Raw genomic sequence first — 26,340 nt, 5'->3', positions numbered from 1 at the left:
TCACCTCTCGTTGGTGATGATGACGGACGTGCCGATGTAATGAGGGATCTCCCTGTGGGTCTCAGGGGAGGAGCCAGAGGCAGGGCTTTGGCTCTTGTAGCCATAAGAACCCATTTCATCACCACGGTAACCGTAGCTGTCCGACAAATGGCCGAGGGCAGCGTAGGGCGGGGCCTGGAAGGAGCTGTGTTTGGCCAAGACATGGTGGAGGTTCAAAGACATGTACGGAGCCTGGGCCGGCAGGCCTGCCCCAACTCCCACCCCCATCCCAACCCCAACTTCAACTCCCACCCCCATCCCAACCCCAACTTCAACTCCAACCCCCATCCCAACTTCAACTCCAACCCCCATCCACATCCTCCTCTCCCCCGCCTCAGGCTCCAGCAGCTTGGGGGTCCTCCGCTCCCAATTGCTGTCCGTGTGCTCCAAGGGGCCAGTGGCACTGTGGCTGTAGGGGGACTCCATCATACACAGCCTCCTGCGCTGCTCCAGCACTACCTGCATGGGGAAGGGCTGGCCCAGGCCGTGGAGGGACCCGGACTGCTTATAGCTCGCCTTCTCCAGCACAGAGCCACTCAGCAGAGGACAGGACAAAGGCTTCTCCCCTACTATGCAACCACCTCCCTCGGAGCCCTTGTGGAGGTGGTCTCGATTGAATGGCAGCTTGCTGTCCTCTTTCGTGGCCTGTGACTGGGAGGGCAGGCGGTCCTCTGTGGTCTTCCTCTGGCCAAGCGTGTGAGGCTCGTAGGGCTCTTCCTTGTACCTGCTGATAGGGCGCAGGGTCGAGCAGCTGGAGAGGACGCCATGGAGGGATTCGCTGGGGGGGTACCCCCTGCTCGCCGTAGGGCCTGTGAAGAAATGAAATGCTCCGTGAGATTCAGTCTAAAATGCTACGGTGAAACTGAGCTAAAACCCTATGTTGGGGTTTACAGTGACATTACTTGAGGAGATAGCAACATGTGGTCTTTAACAGCTGTAAGCGAAAACGTTACAGCCCTGCTAATGGCAAGTCGTGAAGTACAAGTAAAATTACCGATTCTGTAGCTTTTTGACTGAATGTCGCTAAAATAGAATTAGCAGCCATTCATTACAGTAAGAGGCTATAACCAGACACCTCTAGAAGTTGGGTTAGTCGCTGGTTTAAGACTTGCTGGCACACCAATCTGTCCCTTATACATTTTAAAATGATGGGGCACTACTACCACATAGTAATTCAATTGGTACAGCACTTTCAGTAATGGTGCAACAAATATAGCCTCTTACAAGGCATGCCTCAAAATATTGTTAATGAGCCAGAAACAATAATACCATGCATCCACTAGTGGTCAAAAGGGTTTTGGCACTTTTGGCGCAAAAATACGGTACGGTACTGTATTCTGTGAGATTAAATTACAGTATCATTTGAAATATAGCAATTCTTTCCCCGCCCACAAATGTTCCCAGAATGCACCATCATTTACAGTATGCTGCAGTAAAATGTTTCTCAGTATTTGACTGTTGATAATACCCCAAATTACCGTATTAATTACAGTTTTCAGTTACAGTGTACCATTTCTGGTTAAATGTAGTAACGCTAGTGTAAACTGATTATATCAGTTAGTGGTGCATTTAAAAGCTTGTGGAAAGAGTTCTGCGTTCCTCAGCACTGATTGGGAGCCCGCCTTTCCCCATGCTTTTGAGCCAGAACCATACCGGAATACGCTGCTGCAGTGGCAGTGGTGATGGCACACGATGCAACAGAGGGCCTTAGGGTGTGACCGGGATTGGTTTTGGCGTTGGCACAGCTCCAGCGCCCCTCGCCCCCTTGATCCTGCAGGGAGCTGAGCAGCTGCCGGGCAGCCAGGCTGGGGGAAAACGGGGAGGGCGAGACGGAAGAGGAACCCTGGGTGGGTCGCAACCTCCTCTGGGAGTCCGTGTGGGGTAGGTGTCCATATGGGTTGGGGAAGGAGAGGCCATACGGGGCGCTGATGCTACACAGGACCTCTCCAGCCTCTGGGCCTCCAGAGGGGCCAGAGCTCTGCCCCTGGCAGGGGGTCAGGGTGTAGGGGGGGCTCTCCTTCCAGGCCTCTCCTTGGGGGGAGCAGTCCAGCTTGTCTGGATGGTAGATGATGTTGGGCTGGAGGTGGAGGCAATAGACAGCAGGTTATGATGGTGTTGTTCTTTTCTATCAAAGACAGGCAATGAAGACAGTGCTGAGTACTGCTCATTTGTTGAGCTATGACAAAGAATCAAGTCACTTTGTATATTTTCCTTTTCAAGAGGAAAGATTGTGAATAGTGTCTCTTTTTCCAAGCTGGCAAAAGCTATTCATCATAATATCGGCTACTGTATGTACATATGAACAGTATTAGTAACTCGGTGTGAGGAGCAGTAGTCTGTAGTACCTGAGGGTAGGGGGCTGTTTTGAGTTTGCTCTTGATCTTGACTGCTTTGGCTTTAAGTTGTTTGCGGGGGTCCTGAGAGGAGGCCGGGCCACTCTTAAAGGCCAAGCTGGATTTGGCCGCTCGACTCTGCTCCTGAGACAGCTGCATATCTTTATACTCTACGTCCCTGTGGCGAGATATATACATACATCACAGAAAAGCTTGGATTAGCATAACACACACACACACACACACACACACTGGGTGCACCACCTTACAAACCCAGACTTTCTTCCCCAAAATGTCCTTGACTATTAAATTGACGTTTTTTTTAGGGCATGATTCACCTGTCACAGCACCACTCAGGTCGAAAGGTGAAAGTGTTGACTCACGTGAGAACGTAGTTGACGCTGACGATGCAGTGGGGTCTGGAGGAGCGGCTGTTGTGGACGATGGTGGCGTAGCTCTGCACCCACACCCAGCCCCCGTGCTTGGACAACATACGGTAGTACTTAGTAGTGACCTGCCCTTTCACCAACACTGCAGGAGAGGGAGGGGTGAGAGAGAAAGATGGGGGTGAGAGACCAAATCCCAGACTGCACCGTGCCTGAATAAAAGACTGAGGGAGAGAAAGAGAAGTGCACATAGCTATAGAATGCAGACAGAATGCTTGGGAGAGAGTGACTGCAAAAGGCTCAGTTCCATTGACATACTCATGAATACCTTGAGTCATCAATACTGTATAATTTTTATTTTCCTCTTAAGCCTGCATGCATATTCTGTGAGAAACTCCACAGATGCCACTTACAGAAACCCTAGCCCTCTCAAGGAGAGTGTGGGTTGTTTAGTTAGAAGTGTCACAATGTGGCCACAGAGCGGGACTGACTCACAGAGGTGGTGAGCGAAGCGTAGATGGAATGCGTCACAGCCGTGCACGTGGTGGTATAGTGTCTTCTCGATCAGGTCCTGGGGTTCGTGTCCCGTCAACTCAGCCACCCTTGAATCCAGAGTTCAGGAGTCAAAAGTAAAACATTTTAAATCATGATGTTCACATCCTTTGTGGTGTTTGTTTTTTTTATAAAAAAAAAAAAAATTGTCTCATTTTACATACAGTGTATGTTTTTTCCCCCTCCCTCCCTCCCTCCCTCCCTCCCTCCCTCCCTCCCTCCCTCCCTCCCTCCCTCCCTCCCTCCCTCCCTCATATTGATACAACAGTTGCTTAGATGGGGAGAAGTCTGTCCATAATAAAGCGATGCTATACCTTCTTAACAACACTATCAACAAGGCAGGTCCTACAGGCCCTAGTTTTGTAGCACCTGGACTACTGTTCAGTCGTGTGGCCAGGACAGCGGAGTCAATCACCACCTTCCGGAGACACCTGAAACCCCACTTCTTTAAGGAATACCTGGGATAGGACAAAGTAATCCTTCTAACCCCCCCCCCAAGCATCTCTGCTTGGCACTCAGCATTAAGGACACTGGGAGTAAAGGCCTTCTGCATGTGAAACTCCGATGAACCCTTAACACTAGAAGATTTAGATGTACTATTGTAAAGTGGTTGTTCCACTGGATATCATAAGGTGAATGCACCAATTTGTAAGTCGCTCTGGATAAGAGCATCTGCTAAATGACTTAAATGTAAATGTAAATGTAAATGTGTGGTCAGGTGCCACAAAGAGGGACTTAGGAAAATTGCAATTAGCTCAGAACAGGGCAGCACGGCTGGCCCTTGGATGTACACAGAGAGCTAATATTAATAATATGCATATCAATCTCTCCTGGCTCAAAGTGGAGGAGAGATTGACTTCTTCACTACTTGTATTTATGAGAGGTATTGACATGTTCAATGCACTGAGCTGTCTGTTTGAACTACTGGCGCACAGCTCGGACACCCATGCATACCCCACAAGACATGCCATAAGAGACTGTACAAACTGCCTTAATTTTGCCAAGGCAACAGCTAATGGGATCCATAATAAATACAAAATACACTCACTCACTCACTCACTCCCATACCTGGAGTCCAGGAAAATGAGCTTGAGGTCCAGGCTGGCCCTGAACATGAACATGTTACTATGGAGCTTGATCTCTGTGATACCACTGGGAGGCAGGGAGTGGCCCACTGCCACCAGACCCACGATCTGATAACACGAGTCAAACAGCGCCATGTCCATCACGTACTGACGGATTTTCAAATACCCACTGCAGTGGATCACCTGCGGAGCAGAGAGATGAGAGGGGCTTTACACAGCAATATAGAGATAGATACAGATACATACATAGATATAGCTAGACAGAGAGGCGTTACACCTTGCCTTATGTGTCCAGAATGTGGTTTTGTGTCCACATTTAGGTGGATCCGAGAGATAGATACAGTAGATAGAGATACAACATTGTTGCTAATGCAGCAAACTTGCTCTCACTAACTCCACAAAAGCAAGAGCAGGCTCAAACCTCAGCCTGCACCCCACTAAGTGCCCCTCTCCATCCCCCCTCCTCCACTGCTCCCCTCCAGCCCTGCCTCCCTGGAACAGCCACGTGCCTAGATGCTAATGGCGCTATTTATCTTCCTCACTTCCTGTTAACCTATGCCTGCGCGAGCCTCGTCCGGCCATTCAGTAGCGGACGCCCAGTTCACACAGATGATTTATTCTATTGTTTACAGACAGATTATTTCACTTAATCTCAATTCCAGTGGGTCCGAAGTTTACATACACTAAGTTGACTGTGCCTAGAAACAGCTTGGAAAATTCCAGAAAAGAATGTCATGGCTTTAGAAGCTTCTGATAGGCTAATTGACATCATTTGAGTCAATTGGAGGTGTACCTGTGGATGTATTTCAAGGCCTACCTTCAAACTCAGTGCCTCTTTGCTTAACATCATGGGAAAATCAAAAGAAATCAGCCAAGACCTCAGAAATAAAATTGTAGACCTCCACAAGTCTGGTTCATCCTTGGGAGCAATTTCCAAATGCCTGAAGGTACCACGTACTTTGGTGCGAAAAGTGAAAACCAATCCCAGAACAACAGCAAAGGACCTTGTGAAGATGCTGGAGGAAACAGGTACAAAAGTATCTATATCCACAGTAAAATGAGTCTTATCTCAACATAACCTGAAAGGCTGCTCAGCAAGGAAGAAGCCACTGCTCCAAAACCACCATAAAAAAGCCAGACAAAGGTTTGCAACTGCACATGGGGACAAAGATCGTACTTTTGGAGAAATGTTCTCTGGTCTGATGAAACAAAAATAGAACTGTTTGGCCATAATGACCATCGTTGTGTTTGGAGGAAAAAGGGGGAAGCTTGCAAGCTGAAGAACACCATCCCAACAGTGAAGCACGGGGGTGGCAGCATCATGTTGTGGGGGTGCTTTGCTGCAGGAGGGACTGGTGCACTTCACAAAATAGATGGCATCATGAGGGAGGAAAATTATGTGGATATATTGAAGCAACATCTCAAGATATCAGTCAGGAAGTTAAAGCTTGGTCGCAAATGGGTCTTCCAAATGGACAATGACCTCAAGCATTCTTCCAAAGTTATGGCAAAATTGCTTAAGGACAACAAAGTCAAGGTATTGGAGTGGCCATCACAAAGCCCTGACCTCAATCCCATCGAAAACTTGTGGGCAGAACTGAAAAAGCATGTGCGAGCAAGGAGGCCTACAAACCTGATTCAGTTACACCAGCTCTGTCAGGAGGAATGGGCCAAAATTCATCCAATTTATTGTGGGAAGCTTGTGGAAGGCTACCCAAAATGTTTGACCCAAGTTAAACAATTTCAAGGCAATTCTACCAAATACTAATTAAGTGTATGTAAACTTCTGACCCACTGGGAATGTGATGAAAGAAATAAAAGCTGAACTAAATCATTCTCTCTACTATTATTCTGACATTTCACATTCTTAAAATAAAGCGGTGATCCTAACTGACCTAAGACAGGGAATTTTTACTAGGATTAAATGTCAGGAATTGTGAAACTGAGTTTAAATGTATTTGGCTAAGGTGTATGTAAACTTCCGACTTCAACTGTAAATTTACAACAGATCTCAATTGCAATCTGCTAGGTGACGTATATTATAGGGGATGAGAGGAAGAGAGGGAAGAAGTAGGGAGTGAAGAATATTGCCGTTGCATCCAGAGAGGAGGATGGTGAAGGAACGACTGTGGACTGGGTTTTAGAAGAGGTAGTTGTTGTTGGAGATTTCAGTGAGTCAAGTGGAAATGCTGCAGCTGCTGAGACTCTTAGACAAACAATATGCAGTTAAAAATAACCTGTTAACACTGTAATAAGACTATAATAACATTATAGCCTCAATAGAACAAAAAAAAATGTAATCTCAAAATAGAAGAAAGAAGAAATATTTGTTTTGAACTGACAATTTTAAATTGTAGGTGTTTAATTTGAATTAGCTACTTTCTCTCTTTTATTGATATTCATGAAATGTTTACTACTTCCAGAGACGCAGATTATCATGGAATACAGTAACTAAGAAATTGGATTTCAAATATTTAATTTCATTATAGTAGTACCTTATATCCTCCACACGTCAGTCCTGCATTACGCTTGGCCAATACACACTTCATCCTCAGGAAAAAAGAGCGCTCAATTTCGTACTCTGTAACACACACACACACACAGAGAGAGAGAGAGAGAGGAGACATAGACAAAATAAAAACATTTCACCTCCACAGTCACACACACAAACCCTGGTTTAATGTCCTTGAGCTGTTCTTGTCTAATGATGTTCTGTATTATGTCATTCTGTATTATGTTTCATGTTTTGTGTGGACCCCAGGAAGAGTAGCTGCTGCTTTCGCAACAGCTAATGGGGATCCTAATAAAATACCAAATACCAATACCAAATAAAGCAGCAAATGTGGATGTGGTTAGCCCAAGTTGGTACTCCACAGAATGTCTAGTCCTGTTATCACATAAGACTTAAGATGCTGCCCCTAGACTAAGATAATGAAAACCTGCCTGCTGCTCTGAGAGAGAGAGAGGCTGCCTGAGTATTGCCTTGTATTATGCATCATGGTGCTACACATTGTATTTTGTACACAAGTACTATGTTGTTATAGTTGCCTTTCTTCTTACGATAGAGGTAGACCTCATTGAAGTAGCAACACTGTTGCTTATAAACGTACAGAGAGTTTTGCATGAGGGAAAATCGTGATCAACTGACTTGGTTCGGAGAGATAGAAGTAGAAAGGGAAAGGGAAGGGAAAGAAAGAAAGACAGAGACAGATAAAGAATAAGAAAGACAGAAAGAGAGGAAGAAAAAAGGAGGAAGAGAAAATAGAAAAGGAGAGTGAATGAATCTAGCATGTTAGGCACCTTGCAGGAAGTGATGGTGGAGGGGCTGATGGGCGCTGAGCACGGCCGTCATCTCATCATGGTCTGATTGGTGGATGTACTCAAATATACTGTTGCCCGTCAGCTCCACCTGACAGAAACAAATCAATCAAATCAAATGTTATTTGTCACATGAGCCAAATACAATAGGTGAAATGCTTACTTACAAGCCCTTAACCAACAATGCTTTAAGAAGTTTTAATAAAAAGTAAAAAGTAAAGTAAAAAATAGATAAGTACATTTTTTTAAATAAAATAAGAAATAATTAAACGGCAGCAGTAAAATAACAGTAGCGAAGCTATACACAGCGGGTACCGGTACAGAGTCAATGTGTGGGGGCACCGGTTAATCACATCACATCAAGTTTCATCAGCCTGAAATTTGAGAAAATGACAAGTTACATTACATATGTTAGAGACCAGCATATAATTTCTTCAGTAACATGTCATCCTTAGCAAATCAAATCAAATGTTATTAGTCACATGCGCCGAATACAACAGGTGTTGACCTTACAGTGAAATGCTTACTTACGAGCCCCTAACCAACAATGCAGTTTAAAAAAAATATGGATAAGAATAAGAAAAAGGAAAGTTATAAACAATGCAAATAAACAAACAAAAAAACACAATCGGTTGGGGGCACGTAAAACATCTGCCTTCTTCTCCGGCGCCATCTTAAAACAACAGTGAAGAAGACAGAGTCTTTCTGAATGGTGTTTTGAGGTCTTTTGATCATTTAGCAGGATGATACATTGTCATTACAATGGTTTACATTATCAAAGAGAAATGCCTATTGAAGGGGGACACTGACTTTGTGTGTTTGTGTGTGTGTGTGTGTGTGTGTATGTGTGTGTGTGTGTGTGTGTGTGTGTGTGTGTGTGTGTGTGTGTGTGTGTGTGTGTGTGTGTGTGTTTAGTGTGTGTTTAGTGTGTGTGTGTGTGTGTGTGCACGTGCGTGTGCGTACATGTGAGTGTGTGCGTGTGTGTGAGTGCCTGTGCCTGCATGCATATGTACATGCATATGTGTGTGTGTTGGAAGTGAGGAAGGGGACAAAAATTGATCTCTGCATCACTTTCAGCTCCGTCTCAAAGGCGGATGATGTCAGGAAACACTTGGGTTAATTTATGAAAGAACCAATCATTTGCATGACAACACAGAACAACGTCTAGGCTCCTCTCTGATCTATTTTACCTCTCAAATTTGGGGGCTGGGTCACTCAGCGAGCGGGTCACTGCTCCCCACTTCAACAACAAATTGGTTTCTTCATAGTGTGGAGTTAGGCTCGAGTAATCCATGCTTTGTAGTGAGAGAGCATTGGGACGGATCGTAGAGAACTGCTCTGCTTTTTGGTGTCACAGAAATGGTGTTCAGGAGCAACAAGTGAAATATGTGTGTAACAGTGGAGGCTCCTCAGAGGAGGAAGGGGAGGACCATCCTCCTCAGTGAATTTCATGAAATGTTTCATTGTATTTTTTTTTAAAGCTATCCTTTTCAGATAAACTATACTCAATTTAATCACGTCACCAAATAATTGATTAAAACACACTATTTTGCTAAGAAGGTCTACAGTAGCCTCAACAGCATTCTTTAGGGTAGCACCATGGTGTAGCCGGAGGACGGCTAGCTTCCGTCCTTCTCTGGGTACATTGACTTCAATACAAAACCTAGGAGGCGCTTGTTTCTCACCCCCTTCCATAGACACAGTAATTATGATAACTTCCAGAGGACAGTTATCTAGCCTATCAGAGCTCTTGCAGCATGAACTGACATGATGTCCACCCAATGAAAGGATCAGAGAATGAATCTAATACTGAAAGCATAAGCTACAGCTAGCTAGCACTGCAGTGTATAAAATGTGGTGAGTAGTTGACTCAAAGAGAGAGAAAGACAATAATTGAACAGTTTTGAACAAATTAATATCTTCCAAAATGAAGGACAAGCAAGAGAGAAATAGAGAGATTTTGTCATTCTTTTTCACTTTCAGTTTCAATTACTTAGCTAGCAAATGCAGCTAGCTAGTTTAGCCTACTGAAACACCCTGCTCAAACAGAGGGATGCTATGTTAGCTAGTTGGCTATGACTTTCCCAACATGACACTGGAACTCTTCCAAGTCAAGGTAAGCTTTTGGTATTACTAATTTATTGCCACCGGGGCCCATCAGTGTAACTGCTTACTGACTGTTCACTGTAACATTACTGCATGATTGTAGTGGGTTTACTAACACGTTAGTGCTATTAGCTATGCTGACTATGACTTTACTTTAGCTAATATGGTGACAACAATGTAGGCTGTGTGTAGCGGTTTGGCTTGGAAAGTTTTTTTTTGCCTGGTCACATACAGCTGATGTGTTGTGCATTGAAGTTCACAAGTGAAGGGAAAATGTGAGAGGAGGAGAGCGCATAGATGCGAGAAGGAATACAACGTGGCTGCTATGAAAGTGAACTTAAACGGAAACAAACGGAACAAAACAGGGCTAAACATACCTGAATTTGTCCAATATAAACTCTCGTTTGCAACTGCAGGCAAGAGTGTGCAAAACGGTATTGAATGTCACTGGCTGTCCATGTCTCACTGTCTGTCACCTCAAATTTGTCTCTCGACCTGTGTGCACCGACGTTGTAAACTTTCATTCATAGGCTAGGTTGTAGCAACCTCATGATGGGTTTATGGAAAATTTGAGTATCATGTAGTAGCCTAAACCTATCGCTGTTACATTGAACTGGGTGAATGGAATATGAATAAGAGTCATACAATATGATATAATAGAAATAAGGCCATGATCATGAAAAAAAAAAAATCGGCCCTCATCTTAAACGGCACTGACCACCACTGGTGTGTAAAAGCACCAATGTAAGTTAAGATATGTGGGTTACTAATACTTAACAGGCATCTAGATTTTACAATGGAAGATGGGTTAACCTCAGTGTTAAAACAGAGGCATTCTCAACATACTGTTTTGTCTTTCACAGTTCATTTGAAAACGACCCTAACCTTAGCCCACTAAACACACACACACACACACACACACACACACACACACACACACACACACACACACACACACACACACACACACACACACACACACACACACACACACACACACACTACACACACTACACACACACACTGACACTGACTTGCACTGGCCCTGCACACTCACTGGACTCTACCCACACACTCACACATACTACACTGATACTCCAACACACACACACACACACACACACACACAAATACACACACACACACACACACACACACACGAGATATCAACAACAGTGGATGGTCCATTTGAATAAGCTTGACAGCGTACACAGGTGTGCACAAGCATAATTTACATCAGGCCTGCGTGCAAGAGCGCCACATTCAAAGTGGGTGGTTGGGCTGTTTTTATTGGATTGAGTTATTGCTGTTGCTCAGCCCCCCTGTTCTCTCGAATGCTTTCTGAGCACAGCCGTCAATGTGTCTGTCCAAGTTTGCTTAGGGGAGGTACATTCAAGACATCAGCATTTCTGTTTGCTATCCACAGCTCAGTACACAATCTCTTTACATGAGTGCAGTGTTAGGATGACAGCGGTTCCATACTTTAGGTTCTGGCCACTTTCATAAGCAGAACACCCCTATACTGTAAGTAGCTCAGCTAAAATCAATGTGGGCACCTCCATTTTAAAAAACTGATTCATAAAATAGTTGCTTTGGTCAGGACCACTACTTCTAGGGCACCCCCAAAAGTCTATGTTCTACCCTTTTGGAAAATGAACCAGATAGAATGACGGTATGCTCGAAGTAAAGGCCAAGAGTATGACACATCAGAGACAGTACTTTAAGGATAAACCTCTGTTTTGAGGGAGGCTGCCGCTGACTCCATTTCGCTATTCTCAGTCACCGCGTGTGAATAATGAGATGATTCAGTGGGAGTCCAGGTGTGGAGAGTGGGTTAGATAGACAGAGCATCTGTCTCTGGGGGAACACCAATACTGATGAAGTGTCAAGCAGCGAAGAATGCTGATCACACTGTCCTACTGGAATATATATAAGCCAAACCAGCAACGATACACTGCTTCTCAGTCAAACTGCCTGGACCTCAGTTAAGGCAGGGTAAACAGAATAAAATACACTTTATACAGTATACAAAAGTATGTGGACACGCCTTCAAATTAGCGGATTCGGCTATTTCAGCCACAACCGTTGCTGACAGGTGTCTAAAATTGAGCACACCGCCATGCAATCATAGACAAACATTGGATGGCCTTACTGAAAAGCTCAGTGACTTTCAACGTGGCACCGTCATAGGATGCCACCTTTCCAACAAGCAGTTTGTCAGCTGTTATTGTGAAGTGGAAACGTCTAGGAGCAACAATGGCTCAGCCACTAAGTGGTAGGCCACACAAGCTCAGGACCGCTGAGTACTGAAGCGCGTAAAAATCGTCCTCAAAACTTGAGACATCTGTGGCTTTGTGTTGATTTTGAGATATGACATGTAGTGTTTTCATATTTTAGTATACCCTATTCATATTAATGCAAAATTCCTGTTATTTCGTAAAAATGTATCAGAAAAACAAGCATATCTCTGTGAAATATCAACGGAACACTGAGCATACCACAAGCTTTTCATTTTCAGCTCCTACCATGTTAATTTCACTTTTAGCAGAAGTCCACCACAACATGTAAAATCCTCAAACGTCACTGCGAGAAGTGGCACCACTCTGTCAACAGAGCTTGGTGCTTATTATCGGATGTATTAGGTTACGGAATCCGACTTTTTGGATTTGTAATGATATTTTAGAGAAAGACCCCACTGATAGATTCAGAACATGAAGAATCATATTTGTCTTGGTAAAATATAAAGTGAAATTTCATCACCAAAGCCCGTTTTCACCCTCTCTGGGCAGAGTGGGTGATCTGCCAACAAATTGTGAACAGCGCCCAAACACAAAGGAAAATAACTCAACAACACCTAGAATAGACTGACAGATCATATTCTGTGTCCACCCCATACCTTCTCAATTATCTGTGCTAGGTGAACTTAGGCAAACTTTGCGTAGCATTCTGCAGTCTGTTTTACTGACTATCAAATCAATGTTTGAACAGGTATATCAGGAGGCAGATGCCCCTTAGTTGACCTTGGTTGTGTTGAGGGAGGCAGACACAAAGCTCGTGGCATACGCAATGGCCCAGGCCCAAAATGGAGGCAGAGTGATGTCTTACCTGGGATAGGCCGAGGTGGACTGATGCAGTCTCAGAGATGTACATGATTTTGCCGTCTGAAGCGACAACGAATACGAAGCCGTCCAGAGTCTGGGGAATAAAACATGTTAGACCCGAAAATATACCATCCATTTTGGATAATAACATGCATAGAAGGTCAGTTAGAATTGTAGATATTAGACGTTGCATTGTGCATAAATCAGCATATGGGTGTATGATTAAGAATGCCTTTTATGCCTACTCTTTTGTAGTCTTTCAAAAACCACACTCTGTTCTATCACATCTGGCTCTAATCATGGCATGAAATCCACTACAAATTCTTGGCAAAGCCTACAAATTCCATAGCAAAAACATTGAAACATCAATGGCATTTCCTCTTCAGAACACTACAATTGTCCTAAATACATACAGTACCTTACAGTGGTATTTTACCAAATAGGGCTGTCTTCTGTATGCCACCCCTGCCTTGTCACAACACAACTGATTGGCTCATACGCATTAACCTCATGAAGCTGGTAGAGAGAATGCCAAGAGTGTGCAAAGCTGTCATCAAGGCAAAGGGTGGCTACTTTTCTCAAATATAAAATAGATTTTGATTTGTTTAACACTTGATTCCATATGTGTTATTTCATAGTTTTGATGTCACTATTATTCTACAATGTAGAAAATAATACAAATAAAGAAAAGCCCTTGAATGAGTAGGTGTGTCCAAACTTTTGACTGGTACTGTTTGTTGTATATATAGTACTGCAATATTGTGTTACATATTTGTGTTGTGTATATTGGGTCATATTTCTGTGTTGAAAATATCCCACCTGCAGTAGATGGGAGCCCAGTTCTTTTGCCATGTTGTCCAGAGGGCTGATTCTGGTAGGCTGGCCCCAGGCCTCCCCCAGCCCTATAGAGGAAACACACAATAGGTGTAGAATACATTACCGAGCTGCTTCCAGGAGAAGAGGACACTATGAAGAGGACCCAATATATAGCCTTACAGAATTTTTCTTCCTGGTCTGGTCAGATACTGCAATCTCAATGGTACGGGTTAATGACACAATGTCTTCTACGCCAAATGAAAAGATGGACACCAGCCAGCATTAAAGGGGACATCAATCACGACAATTGTCCCTTGAGATGCTGCTCATAATGGTTTGAGAAGTATTGAACCTTGTAATGTATAACATACAGTTAATCCTCCTTGGTAATACTAAAGGTTTTCAAGCTGCTCCATCCTGTATCATTATGTTGTGTGTATTTGTTTTAAATCACATAGGTTGAAAGTATTGTATGTATTTGCAGCTGATGCAAAGTGAGTGCACAGAATCCTACAAGCACACATGTCCACCAGTCTTGTATAAGGTTGGACTAACGGGAGATGTCACATATGAGAGTAGATTTCAGAAACACACCCTTATGCAGTACTTTTGCTGTATTTAAAGATTTTATTTTAGTTTGTGCTTGACTCAGATCCCATTATTTGCTCATGCCCACATCCATAATCCCCTACGTCACTAAGAACAAGATATATTTTTCCTACAGTCACTCTCACTTGCTGTGATATTATTTGTCTATTATGCTGGACACTGGGACATGCAAACAACCTACTGGGCACAAACAGGTTGAATCAACGTTGTTTCAAAAATCAGTCCCCCAGGTCCTGAGCGCTCTGGAGCAGGCTTTCATTGAGTATCTCTCTATACTTTGCTCTGTTCATCTTTCCCTCGATCCTGACTAGTCTCTCAGTCCCTGCCGCTGAAAAACATCCCCACAGCATGATGCTGCCACCACCATGCTGTGGGGATGGTGCCAGGTTTCCTCCAGACGTGACGCTTGGCATTCAAGTCAAAGAGTTCAAGCCTGGTTTCATTAGACCAGAGAATCTTGTTTCTCATGATCTGAGAGTCCTTTGGGTGCCTTTTGGAAAACTCCAAGTGGGCTGTCATGTGCCTTTTACTGAGGAGTGGCTTCTCTCTGGCCACTCTACCATCAAGGCCTGATTGATGGAGTGCTGCAGAGATGGTTGTCCTTTTGGAAGGTTCTTCCATCTCCACAGAGTAACTCTGGAACTCTGCCAGAGTGATCATCAGGTTCTTGGTCACCTCCCTGACCAAGGCCAGCTCTAGGAAGACTCTTGGTGGTTCCAAACTTCTTCCATTTAAAAATGATGTAGGTCACTGTGTTCCTGGGGACCTTCTATGCTGCAGACATTTTTTGTACCCTTCTCCAGATCTGTGCATCGACACAATCCTGTCTCTGTGCTCTACGGACAATTCCTACGACCTCGTTGCTTTGTATTTGCTCTGAGATGCACTGTCAACTGTGGGACCTTATGTAGACAGGTGTGTGCCTTTCCAAATCATGTCTAATCAATTAAATTTACCACAAGTGGACTCCAATCAAGTTGTAGAAACATCTCAAGGATGATCAATGGAAACAGGATGCACCTGAGCTCAATTTCGAGTCTCATTGCAAAGGGTCTGAATACTTACATAAGTGAGGTATTTCTGTTTTTTATTTTATATAAATTTGCTAAAAACCTGTTTTCGCTTTGTCATTATGGGCTATTGTGTGTAGATTGATGAAGATGTATTTTCATTTAATCAATAGCATGCATAGGCCATTGCAGGTCTGTGGAGATTTTCACAATTGCTGTAATAATCTGTGAAGAATCTCAAATGGCACTGATCACTTGCACCATATATTTTTTATGTAGTCTCAACTGTAATCCCGATCATTTGGTTCTGCTATTATATGAAGCACAGTTATAACACATGAATCTTCTATTTATTTTACATTAATTTAACTAGGCATGTCAGTTAAGAACAAATTCTTATTTACAATGACGGCCTACCCCTCCCAAACCCTAAGCCGAACAACGCTGGGCCAATTGTACGCCGCCCAATCACGGCCAGTTGTGATACCGCCTGGAATCGAACTAGGGTCTGTAGTGACGCCTCTAGCACTGTCACGCCCTGACCTTAGAGAGACTTTTTATTCTCTATTTTGGTTAGGTCAGGGTGTGACTAGGGTGGGTACTCTAGTTTTTGTATTTCTATGTTGGCTGGGTATGGTTCCCAATCAGAGGCAGCTGTCTATCGTTGTCTCTGATTGTCGATCATATTTAGGCAGCCTTTTCCCACCTGTTGTTTGTGGGATCTTGATTTTGTATTGTTGCTTTTTAGCCCTACAAGGCTGTATGTTTCGTTGGTTTCTGTTTTCTTGTTTTGTTGCTGGTTCACCTTAATAAAAGATGATGAACCCAAACCACGCTGCGCCTTGGTCCGACCATCCTTCCAACAACATTCGTGACAGAAGATCCCACCACCCACGGACCAAGCAGCGTGCCCAGGAGGATCTGGGATCCTGGGCCTGGGAGAAAAGCCAGGAATGGAGGACATCCTGGACTTGGGACGAAATAATGGCAGGAGACAAAAGCCTGCCACGGAAGCAGGTGGAAGCAACAAAGGAGGAGAATCGACGACATCGGGGCTCGCAGCCAAGACGTAAGCCCGAGACGCAGCCTCCAAAAAATTTTGGGGGGTGGCACACGGGGTGGTTGGCGGAGCCGAGGTGTGAACCAGAGCCAGGCCACACGGGATGGTCGGAGGAGCCAAGGTGTGAACCAGAGCCAGTGGGAGAGGAAGGTGAACTTGGAGGGGAGTGAAGGGAGTGAATCAGAGACAGTTAAGGAGTTGATGGGGAAATTGGAGGAGAGAGTTATGAGAGAGCTGTTGTGTTGGTGCATGAGGCATGACATTTGCCCTAAGGAGCGTGTCCTCAGTTTAATGCCACCTGAGTCCGCTCTCCGTACTCGTCCTGAGGAGCATGCTAGCCGTCTGGTGAAGACTGTGCCGGCCCCACACACCAGGTCTCCAGTACGCCACCCCAGCCCTGCACGTCCTGTGCCAGCGCTCCGCACTCGCTTTGAGGAGCGTGTTATCGTTCCGGTACAATGTGTGCCGGTTCTACGCACCATGTCTCCAGTGCGCCTCCACAGCCCGGTACATCCTGTGCCAGCTCCCCCCACTTCCCGTGCGAAGGTTGTCATCTGTCCAGGACACGTTGTGCCAGCTCTACGCTCCAGACCTCCAGTGCGCCTCCACAGCCCGGTACGTCCTGTGCCAGCTCTACGCACCAGGCCTCCTGTGCATCTCCCTAGCCCGGTACGTCCTGTGCCGGCTCCACGCTCCAGGCCTCCTGTGCGTCTCCCCAGCCCGATACGTCCTGTGCCAGCTCCAAGCACCAGGCCTCCAGCGACGGTCGGCAGTCCAGATCCTCCAGCGACAGTCTGCGGTCCAGAGCCTCCGGCGACGGTCTGAGGTCCAGAGCCTCCGGCGACGGTCTGAGGTCCAGAGCCTCCGGTGACGGTCCAGAGCCTCCGGCGACGGTCTGCGGTCCAGAGCCTCCGGCGACGGTCTGCGGTCCAGAGCCTCCGGCGACAATTCCCGGTCCAGAGCTTCCGGCGACAGTTCCCAGTCCAGAGCTTCCGGCGACAGTTCCCAGTCCAGAGCTTCCGGCGACGGTCCACAGTCCGGAACCTCCAGAGACGGTCCACGGTCCGGAACCTCCTGAGACGGTCCACGGTCCGGAACCTCCTGAGACGGTCCACAATCCGGAACCTCCTGAGACGGTCCACGGTCCGGAACCTCCTGAGACGGTCCACGGTCCGGAACCTCCTGAGACGGTCCACGGTCCGGAGCCTCCTGAGACGGTCCACGGTCCGGAGCCTCCTGAGACGGTCCACGGTCCGGAGCCTCCTGAGACGGTCCACAATCCGGAACCTCCTGAGACGGTCCACGGTCCGGAACCTCCTGAGACGGTCCACGGTCCGGAACCTCCTGAGACGGTCCACGGTCCGGAGCCTCCTGAGACGGTCCACGGTCCGGAGCCTCCTGAGATGGTCTGGAGCCTCCTGAGAAGGTCCACGGTCCGGAGCCTCCTGAGACGGTCCACGGTCCGGAGCCTCCTGAGACGGTCCACGGTCCGGAGCCTCCAGAGACGGTCCAAGGTCCGGAGCCTCCAGCGACGGTTCCCAGTCCGGAGCCTCCAGCGACGGTTCCCAGTCCGGAGCCTCCGGTGACGATCCCCGGTCCGGTTCCTCCGGTGACAATCCACGGTCCGAAGTCCCCGGCGACGATCCACGGTCCGGTTCCTCCGGCGACGATCCACTGTCCGGAGTCCCCGGTGATGATCTACGGTCTGTTTCCTCCGGCTACAATCCACGGTCCAGAGTACCCGGCGACGAACAACGGTCCGGAGCCTCCGGCGACGATCCACGGTCCGGTTCCAAGGAAGTGGAGGGATCCGCGAGCGGAGCGGGGTCAACGTCCCGAACCAGAGCCGCCACCGAGGCTAGTTGCCCACCCAGACCCTCCCCCATAGAGTCAGGTTTTGCGGTCGGAGTCCGCACCTTTGGGGGGGGGGGTACTGTCATGCCCTGACCTTAGAGATCCTTTTTATTCTCTATTTTGGTTAGGTCAGGGTGAGACTAGGGTGGGTACTCTAGTTTTTGTATTTCTATGTTGGCTGGGTATGGTTCCCAATCAGAGGCAGCTGTCTATCGTTGTCTCTGATTGGGGATCATATTTAGGCAGCCTTTTCCCATCTGTTGTTTGAGGGATCCTGATTTTGTATTGTTGCTTTTTAGCCCTACAAGGCTGTCAGTTTCGTTGGTTTCTGTTTTCTTGTTTTGTTGCTGGTTCAATTTAATAAAAGATGATGAACCCAAACCACGCTGCGTCTTGGTCCGACCATCCTTCCAACAACGTTCGTTACAAGCACTGAAATGCAGTGCCTTAGAACGCTGCGCCAATCGGGAGCACATAAAAAATCTGTTGTATAAATAAACAAAATATCTGATATTGTATTTCCATTTGAACTTTGCTGTGCTTTTAAATGGTTGAAACACAGGCAAAATTCAGGCCCCAGATTTATTTTGTACATTTTAAGAACGTATTTCCTGCAATTCCACACAGTTTGACGTGGCATACAGTATTATGCATCTCTTGAGGGGTTCTATGAGGGTTAAATGGAAGGGTATTTTGAAAAAACTGTATAAGTGGAAGGATAATTGGAAGGCCCTCCAACCCCAAAAAAATAAAAGGACATGTTTTTTTTGCGGAGGGGGACTGACTTTTTGGGGGGGGAAACAGCTAACTTCCTGCATTTCAACACATTTTACAGTTTTATAAAGTGCAGTTTTATAAAGTGCAGTTTTATAATGGTATTTTACAAATTTTGTCATGAGTCTGAGAGAAAATGTTGCCATTTTAAAGCTAATTTCCTGCAATTCTACACATTTTGCCATGGGGCAGAAAGACAAGTGTGCTGTTTTATAGCTCATCTCATGCTTTTCTTCACATTTTGCCATGAGGATGAGAGAAAATGTTGCAGTTTTAATTACCCACTACTCTACACATTTTTCCATGATGCTAAGAGAAAATGTTGCAGTTTTAAAGTAACTGTCCAGTGAAAATATAACTTTAAAAAGTTCATATATTGTTATTAACTCATACCCAAATAACGTCGTTGACTCATCCTATACTCGTTTTTGTGACCAAAGCATGAATTGAAGAAAGAACACTTCAAAAACCCCACTTCAAACTTTTATCTCAAACAGACAAAAATGCTTGCTATTTCCTCATAGAGGTAATGAGCTGGCATTAATATTTTGAATGACCGGTATACACCCACACCATTCCAACACAGAGAAGATGCTTTTTAACACACTTAATTGCCATTTTTTGGAAGGAAAACTATTTCACTCATATTGTAATTTATTAAAGGTCATATTTCATACAAATCTGGAAACACTGAACAGTTACTTTAAAGATCGGCTTTCGGCAAAAACTCCAAAAGTTACGGCTTTAAACTGTAACCAAAAACAAATCCTGTGAAATGACATCTGCACATACTGGAGGAGTTACTGGCTAGTTACAAGTGGCTAGCTTAGCTAACGAACTAGCTATGTACGTCGTGACCAGAATGACACATCAATGAATTGGAATTTGGTTGTGCTTTTAGATGGTTGAAACATAATGATAACACATTGGAAATTTAACTAACTTTTGGCTTTCTTTTTGAGTGGGTGAATATAGGTTTTAATCTCATTGATCAACATCTCAACCAAATATTTCCCAAATATCCACATTGAATTGACATGGTGTGCCCAGTGGGAACCTTTGTGTGTTTATACTCAATAAGTCTGTTTGCAAATTATGACTTGACAAAATCACCAGAAAAAAAGAAAAGAAAAATAAACATATGAAACATGTTTTAAAAGAAAGTGTTACATTCACAGAAATGTCACAACTGTCATCTGAAAATATAACCCCTAAATTTGAAATGAATTATGATGTGTGATGAAGTCGAATATTAGCATACCAGGTTGTCCATCATATTAATTTGTAGAATGGTGGAATTTGTCAAATGCTGTGAAATCAATGGTCAGTGTCACTTATTTCATATACAGTGTATTCAGAAAGTATTCAAACCCCTTCACTTTTTCCACATTTTGTTACGTTACAGCCTTATTCTAAAATGGATTCAATAAAAAAAAAATCCTCATCAATCTACATACAATACCGCATAACGACAAAGCGAAACCATGTTTTTAGAAATGTTTGCAAATGTATAAAAATTTAAAACAGAAATACCTTATTTACATAAGTATTCAGATCCTTTGCTATGAGACCCGAAATTGAGCTCAGGTACATCCTGTTTCCATTAATCATCCTTGACATGTTTCCACGACTTGATTGGAGTCCATCTGTGGTAAATTCAATTGATTGGACATGATTTGGAAAGGCACACATCTGTCTATATGAGGTCCCACAGTTGACAGTGCATGTCAGAGCAAAAACCAAGCCATGAGGTCTAGGGAATTGTCCGCAGAGCTCCGAGACAGGATTGTGTCGAGGCACAGATCTGGGGAAGGGTACCAAAAAATGTCTGCAGCGTTGAAGGTCCCCAAGAACACAGTGGCCTCCATCATTCTTAAATGGAAGAAGTTTGGGACCACCAAGACTCTTCCTAGAGCTGGCCACCCGGCCAAACTGAGCAATCGGGGGAGAAGATGCCTTGGTCAGGGAGGCAACCAACAACCATGTCTGCAGCACTCCACCACTCAGGCCTTTATGGTAGAGTGGCCAGACGGGAGCCACTCCTCAGTAAAAGGCACATGACAACCTGCTTGGAGTTTACCAAAAGGCACCTAAAGGACTCTCAGACCATGAGAAACAAGATTTTCTGGTCTGATGAAACCGAGATTGAACTCTTTAGCCTGAATGCCAAGTGTCACGTCTGGAGGAAACCAGGCACCACTCATCACGTGGCCAATACCATCCCTAAGGTGAAGCATGGTGGTGGCAGCATCATGCTGTGAGGATGTTTTTCAGTGGCAGGGACTGGGAGACTAGTCAGGATCAAGGAATAGATGAACGGAGCAAAGTATAGAGAGATCCTTGATGAAAACATGCTCCTGAGTGCTCAGGACCTCAGACCTTCCAACAGGACAACTATGCTAAGCACACAGCCAAGACAACGCAGGAGTGGCTTTGGGACAAGTCTCTGAATGTCCTTGAGTGGTCCAGCCAGAGCCCAGACTTGAACCTGATCAAACATCTCTGGAGAGACCTGAAATAGGATCGAGGGAAAGATGAACAGAGCAAAGTATAGAGAGATACTCAATGAAAACCTGCTCCAGAGCGCTCAGGACCTAAGACTGGGGAAAAGGTTCACTTTCCAACAGGACAGCGACACTAAGCACACAGTCAAGAATGCGCAGGAATGGCTTCGGGACAAGTCTCTGAATGTCCTTGAGTGGCCCAGCCAGACTCTCCCCATCCAACCTGACAGAGCTTGGGAGGATCAGCAGAGAAGAATGGGAGAAACTCCCCAAATACAGTTGTGCCAAACTTATAGCATAATACCCAAGAAGACTCAAGGCTGTAATCGCTGCCAAAAGTGCTTCAACAAAGTACTGAGTAAAGGGTCTGAATACTTATGTAAATGTGATTTCAGTTTCAAATTTGAAAAAAAAGGTGGGGATTTGTCATTATGCGGTACTGTATAGATTAAGGGAAAATAAACAATCAATTTTAGAATAAGGCTGTAACGTAACACAATGTGGAAAAAGTCAAGGGGTCTGAATACTTATGTAAATGTGATATTTCAGTAGTTTTTTTTAAAATTAATTTGCAAAAATTTCTAAAATTCTGTTTTTGCTTCATCATTATGGGGTATTGTGAGTAGATTGATGAGGGAAAATAACTATTTAATCCATTAAAGAATAAGGCTGTAATGTAACAAAATGTGGAAAAAGTCAAGGGCTCTGAATACTTTCCGAATGCACTCTATAGTCTGGGTTCTCAGAAAAACATATGAGCATTGAGCACCCTACATTTTCTCAATTGAACTTTGCTTTGAGTGCTTTGATTTGACTGAGTTACAAAACTGGGGAAAATATGCAAAATAGTGGCTATTGCACAATATGTTTTGGACAAACATTCATGGTTAATAAGTCACAATTTTAACTCTTATATTTTCATACTTTTCACCATCAATATCCATTTAATTCCCTGTGTCTTGATTTGATAGACGGGATTAGGGATTAGGTGCTGTGCAGGACAGGCCTTTTACGGTTCTATAGGCCCAAATCACGTAAGTGGCTGCGACAGAGACGTTGCACTTGCACCCCCGCTATATGCATAAGTGGAAGCAATTTGAGGTGGTGTGAAAAAATATGTTTGCTTATTTATTACTCTTTTTAAAGGACTACCTCAAACTAAAATAAATTAGGCCTATATTTGCTTAATTTGCACACTTTGCACATGGAATGCACGAGATAAACATAATTTGCGTGAGGTGATAGGCCTATATTTCACAAACTTTTGCGCATCATATTGAAATCTGCCTCGGGTCCAAGTTTCTAAAGCCCCAGAATAGTTATTTGCAGAATAGTTATTTGCTTGACTTGGACTGAAATTAGGTGCCGGTACTCAATTTGGGTGCCGGTAGGCCTACCGTTTATATTTAGGTGCAGGTGCCCCACAACACTTTTGATTTCCTATTCTAGAAGAGGAACAGGAGCTCAACCAGTAGAAAATGATGGTGCCGGTACTCAGCTCCGATGAGGTCATGCCCAAGTCAAGCATTGGTTACTTGCAAAATAAGCCTACACATTTGACAGACTCGTTGGACGGCGGTCACATCTCTCTCAGTACCAGGATGTCGTGAATTACATGTAGACCCAAACAATATTCCATACATCTGATGTTAGAATAATCAATATGTCAAACGAGAAAGTAAAAACAAAAATGTTACGGCAGACTGTATTTTGGCCTAGCCTAGGCCTACGTATTAATTTGAAGTGACTGTTAATTTCTACAGTTAATTAAAAATGAAGGCCTATATTTCGTGTGAAACATTGTAATTAAGATTAAACAATCCTATCTAATCATATTTGCTATAACTTGGAGTGCTTAAATAATATTTCACCTGTAAGTTAATGTAATTTACAACGGAGGCCTATGGTCTGTACTTTTGAGAGGCAGCATAATGCATTTTCTCGAAGTAGGTTATTAGCTTATTAATTAGTTCATAAATCCATTTCTGTTTTGTCATGGAAGTTTCGTTTATTTTAAATTACAATAGTATGGCTATTTGGTTGTTTTAGGGTAGTGTCTGATTTTGCTCCATAAAAAAACCCAACGATTGGCCTAATAATTTAAGAGAATATTAGTTTAATTGATTTCCAAATATTTGAAATTACATCAAAATCACATTTTTGATTACTGTAATTAAATATGATCAAGACTATAATAGATGTAGGCTTACACTTTTTATTTTTGTAATATTGTTATACGGTTGAATTATTTATAGATTCCACAAGATTTTAATGGTGAAATGGTCATACATTTAGCTATTCAAATCCAGAAGTAACGGGCGGCCCTTTTAGTCCGTGCCTAAAGGTTTCTGTGACTTTCTGAGTGATGACAGATCAATTCTAAGAGAGGAAGAAGGCTGTTTTCCTCAGGTTTAGCCTGTCGAAGTGTTCCTTTTATTGACCATAATTGGATTATTTATTATAACTCATAATCTACAGCCACATGTATAGGAGTGAAACATTATTAATGTGAAGTTATAAACTTGTAAAATAAGTACTTTTTTAAATTGTATGACCAGGTGTGAAAGAGGAAAGTTGGTGACAATTATAATGGCACTTTTAGGCATGCATGGTCATATCCCACTGGGCAAACACTGGGTGAATCAACGTTGTTTCCTGCCCAAAAAATCTATGTGATGACGTTGAATCAAAGTGGAAAATTGGTTTTGCAAAATTTGCAAAAAGTAATCAATGTAAAGGAATGTCGTAATTGTGTACCCAACATTTAATATAAATCCATTGACATGTTGACATTTTTGGGATTTCACATTGAATTCACAACTCATCCAAATGTAAATCACAACTGGACGTTGAACTGATGTCTGTGCTCAGTGGGATGCATATATTTTAGATATTTATAATTGGCAAATTCTACTGGAGATTCATTTCCAACAAATAACTCTCCTTGTCCAACATTAACTAGGGGAAGTGACAATGGTAATCTAAATGACCCCGAAAATGTACATATATTTCAAAATTAACACAATGAAAAGGCATGCATTTTCTTATATTTTCTGGCCCTTTCTAATATGTATTTGTTAAAAGTATAATAGAAAGACTAATATTATGTTTTAAAAACTGACATGTACTTCTTCTCCTGAAGACACAGGCCTAATTATGATTAATCATAATTGATAGTGGTAGCATAACTTACCATCCGGAAACACGGCTCTCATCTTCAAGTAACTGGTTGTCAGCCGAATGATTGAAGCCTTATCCAGTTGTGAGGTGATGGCCGAAGGTAAAGGCAGTAATTTCGCCAGTTCATAAAATTCTCCATTTTCTTTCTCTCGTCTCGTCTTCGCCGCATTCTTGGACTTTTCCTTCATCTCTGACTGTTGTAAATGAATACCTGTTGCAACACAGAACACCTTCCTCTTCGCCCTCAAAACGTAGATGTTTCCTTTTTATCTTTGAATCAGAAAATGCACTTACCAATTACATCATAACGATATTGTAACATATTTTAAAGATGTCTTGAACAATCTAGTGAAAACTAATCACTCTCCTGTCTCCTTATAGATTGCAGATACTTGCATGTTCACTAAAAACAACTTGTTGCATGTAATTAATTAAATATTACAACCATTAGCCTACATGTTGATATGTAATGAATGTTCGAAATGTTGGTCTCCAAAACATTGTTTTGCGACGCCTGTGCATAACACAATTTAGGTGGTAAACAACGTTAAAGTTACCAGAGCTCTGTAATCATTTGAAAAGCTTTTTCTTCGACTAGGCTACTTTTCATTCAAAAGAGTCTGTGAGGACAAATCTTGGGTAGGCTACCTTCAGTCTCCAAGTGGTGGCATGAGAAACAGGTTGCTCTCTACTGAGCAAGTAAACTCCGGAATACGTAGACTGTCAAATATCACACGGATGAACGCCCCGTTTAAACAGAAAAGACTCCCTTGAAGTATCAGAAAATCTCTCAAGTTCAGGCACACCATCAAAAGACGATTTGGTTGGATTCGCTATGCCTCGTCGGTGCGAATGTGTAGGCCTATTCATTTGCGTAAATAAAACGCAAATTTTTATATTTTGATTAACGAAAGCAAGCCCATATGAACACTATAGCCTACTGTTAACGTTTGCAAAGAATTGGACGCGAAATGATTCAACTTGTCGAATAATTACAACATCCATGCCCAAGACACATTTAAAGACGTCCATGATGTAGATGTTTTACAGCATATCAATTTGAAGTTACCTGCGCCTGGAATGTTATTTTTCACACTTCATTCCAGAGTGGGTTTGCTGCCATAACCACCAGAAACCTGTCTTCGATGACGCACTGGCACTGCAGTTAGGATGATTAGTGAATAACGACTATAAGTCCTTCCCATGTAATGTCCACCTTGTTTAATCGACTCAGGATGACATCAACTGAGTTCTCCATTTCCTTATTCCAACGCCAGGATAAGGATATTTAACTAGGCTACCAATGGAGAGCATGCGAAGTTGTCTCAGACAGTGCTAGGAATAATAACGCAACCTTTTCGTCTTCAAGAAGTCTTGTTTTTTGGCTTCAGTAATCCTTAAAGACAGACCGATTTTCCAAGCAGCACCCGTCAATTCCTTTTGCAGAACCAAATGCGGACTGAGGGAGAGAGAGGGGCGGTGCGCGGGCAAGAGCGCACAGTTACATCACGGAATCTCTACCGCCTGGATCAAAGCAAGGTAGCTTCAGTGCAAATAAATTGTAAAAATAAATAAATAATACTATATCAACTCTAGTGTGGGGCTGACTACAT

General features: G+C 43.7%; 1 protein-coding gene across 1 annotated transcript; it reads right to left on the bottom strand.

Moving 5' to 3' along the window:
* LOC115148272 (single-minded homolog 2-like) lies at positions 1-25,276 on the bottom strand. Its single transcript, XM_029690218.1, has 11 exons — positions 24,741-25,276; positions 13,740-13,822; positions 12,925-13,014; positions 7,696-7,804; positions 6,891-6,976; positions 4,379-4,578; positions 3,254-3,360; positions 2,756-2,903; positions 2,385-2,550; positions 1,693-2,116; positions 1-848 (listed from the first exon to the last, which is right to left on the bottom strand). The coding sequence occupies exons 1-11, from the start codon at positions 24,913-24,915 to the stop codon at positions 1-3; spliced, it is 2,436 nt and encodes an 811-aa protein (XP_029546078.1). The 5' UTR covers positions 24,916-25,276.
* Between the last annotated feature and the right edge of the window lie 1,064 nt (positions 25,277-26,340).

The sequence above is a fragment of the Salmo trutta genome, chromosome 15 (genome assembly GCF_901001165.1).
Source record: "Salmo trutta chromosome 15, fSalTru1.1, whole genome shotgun sequence".
NCBI classification, from domain to species: Eukaryota; Metazoa; Chordata; class Actinopteri; order Salmoniformes; family Salmonidae; genus Salmo; species Salmo trutta.
This window is presented reverse-complemented; position numbering and strand designations above follow the sequence as displayed.

Excerpts from the sequence above, each read along its gene's own strand:
- LOC115148272 (XM_029690218.1), bottom strand. The coding sequence starts at position 24,915 with ATGAAGGAAAAGTCCAAGAATGCGGCGAAGACGAGACGAGAGAAAGAA. Across the intron at positions 13,823-24,740 it reads GAGAGCCGTGTTTCCGGATG|GGCTGGGGGAGGCCTGGGGC; the intron begins GTAAGTTATGCT and ends TTTCCTCTATAG. Across the intron at positions 7,805-12,924 it reads TCCACCTCGGCCTATCCCAG|GTGGAGCTGACGGGCAACAG; the intron begins GTAAGACATCAC and ends TGTTTCTGTCAG.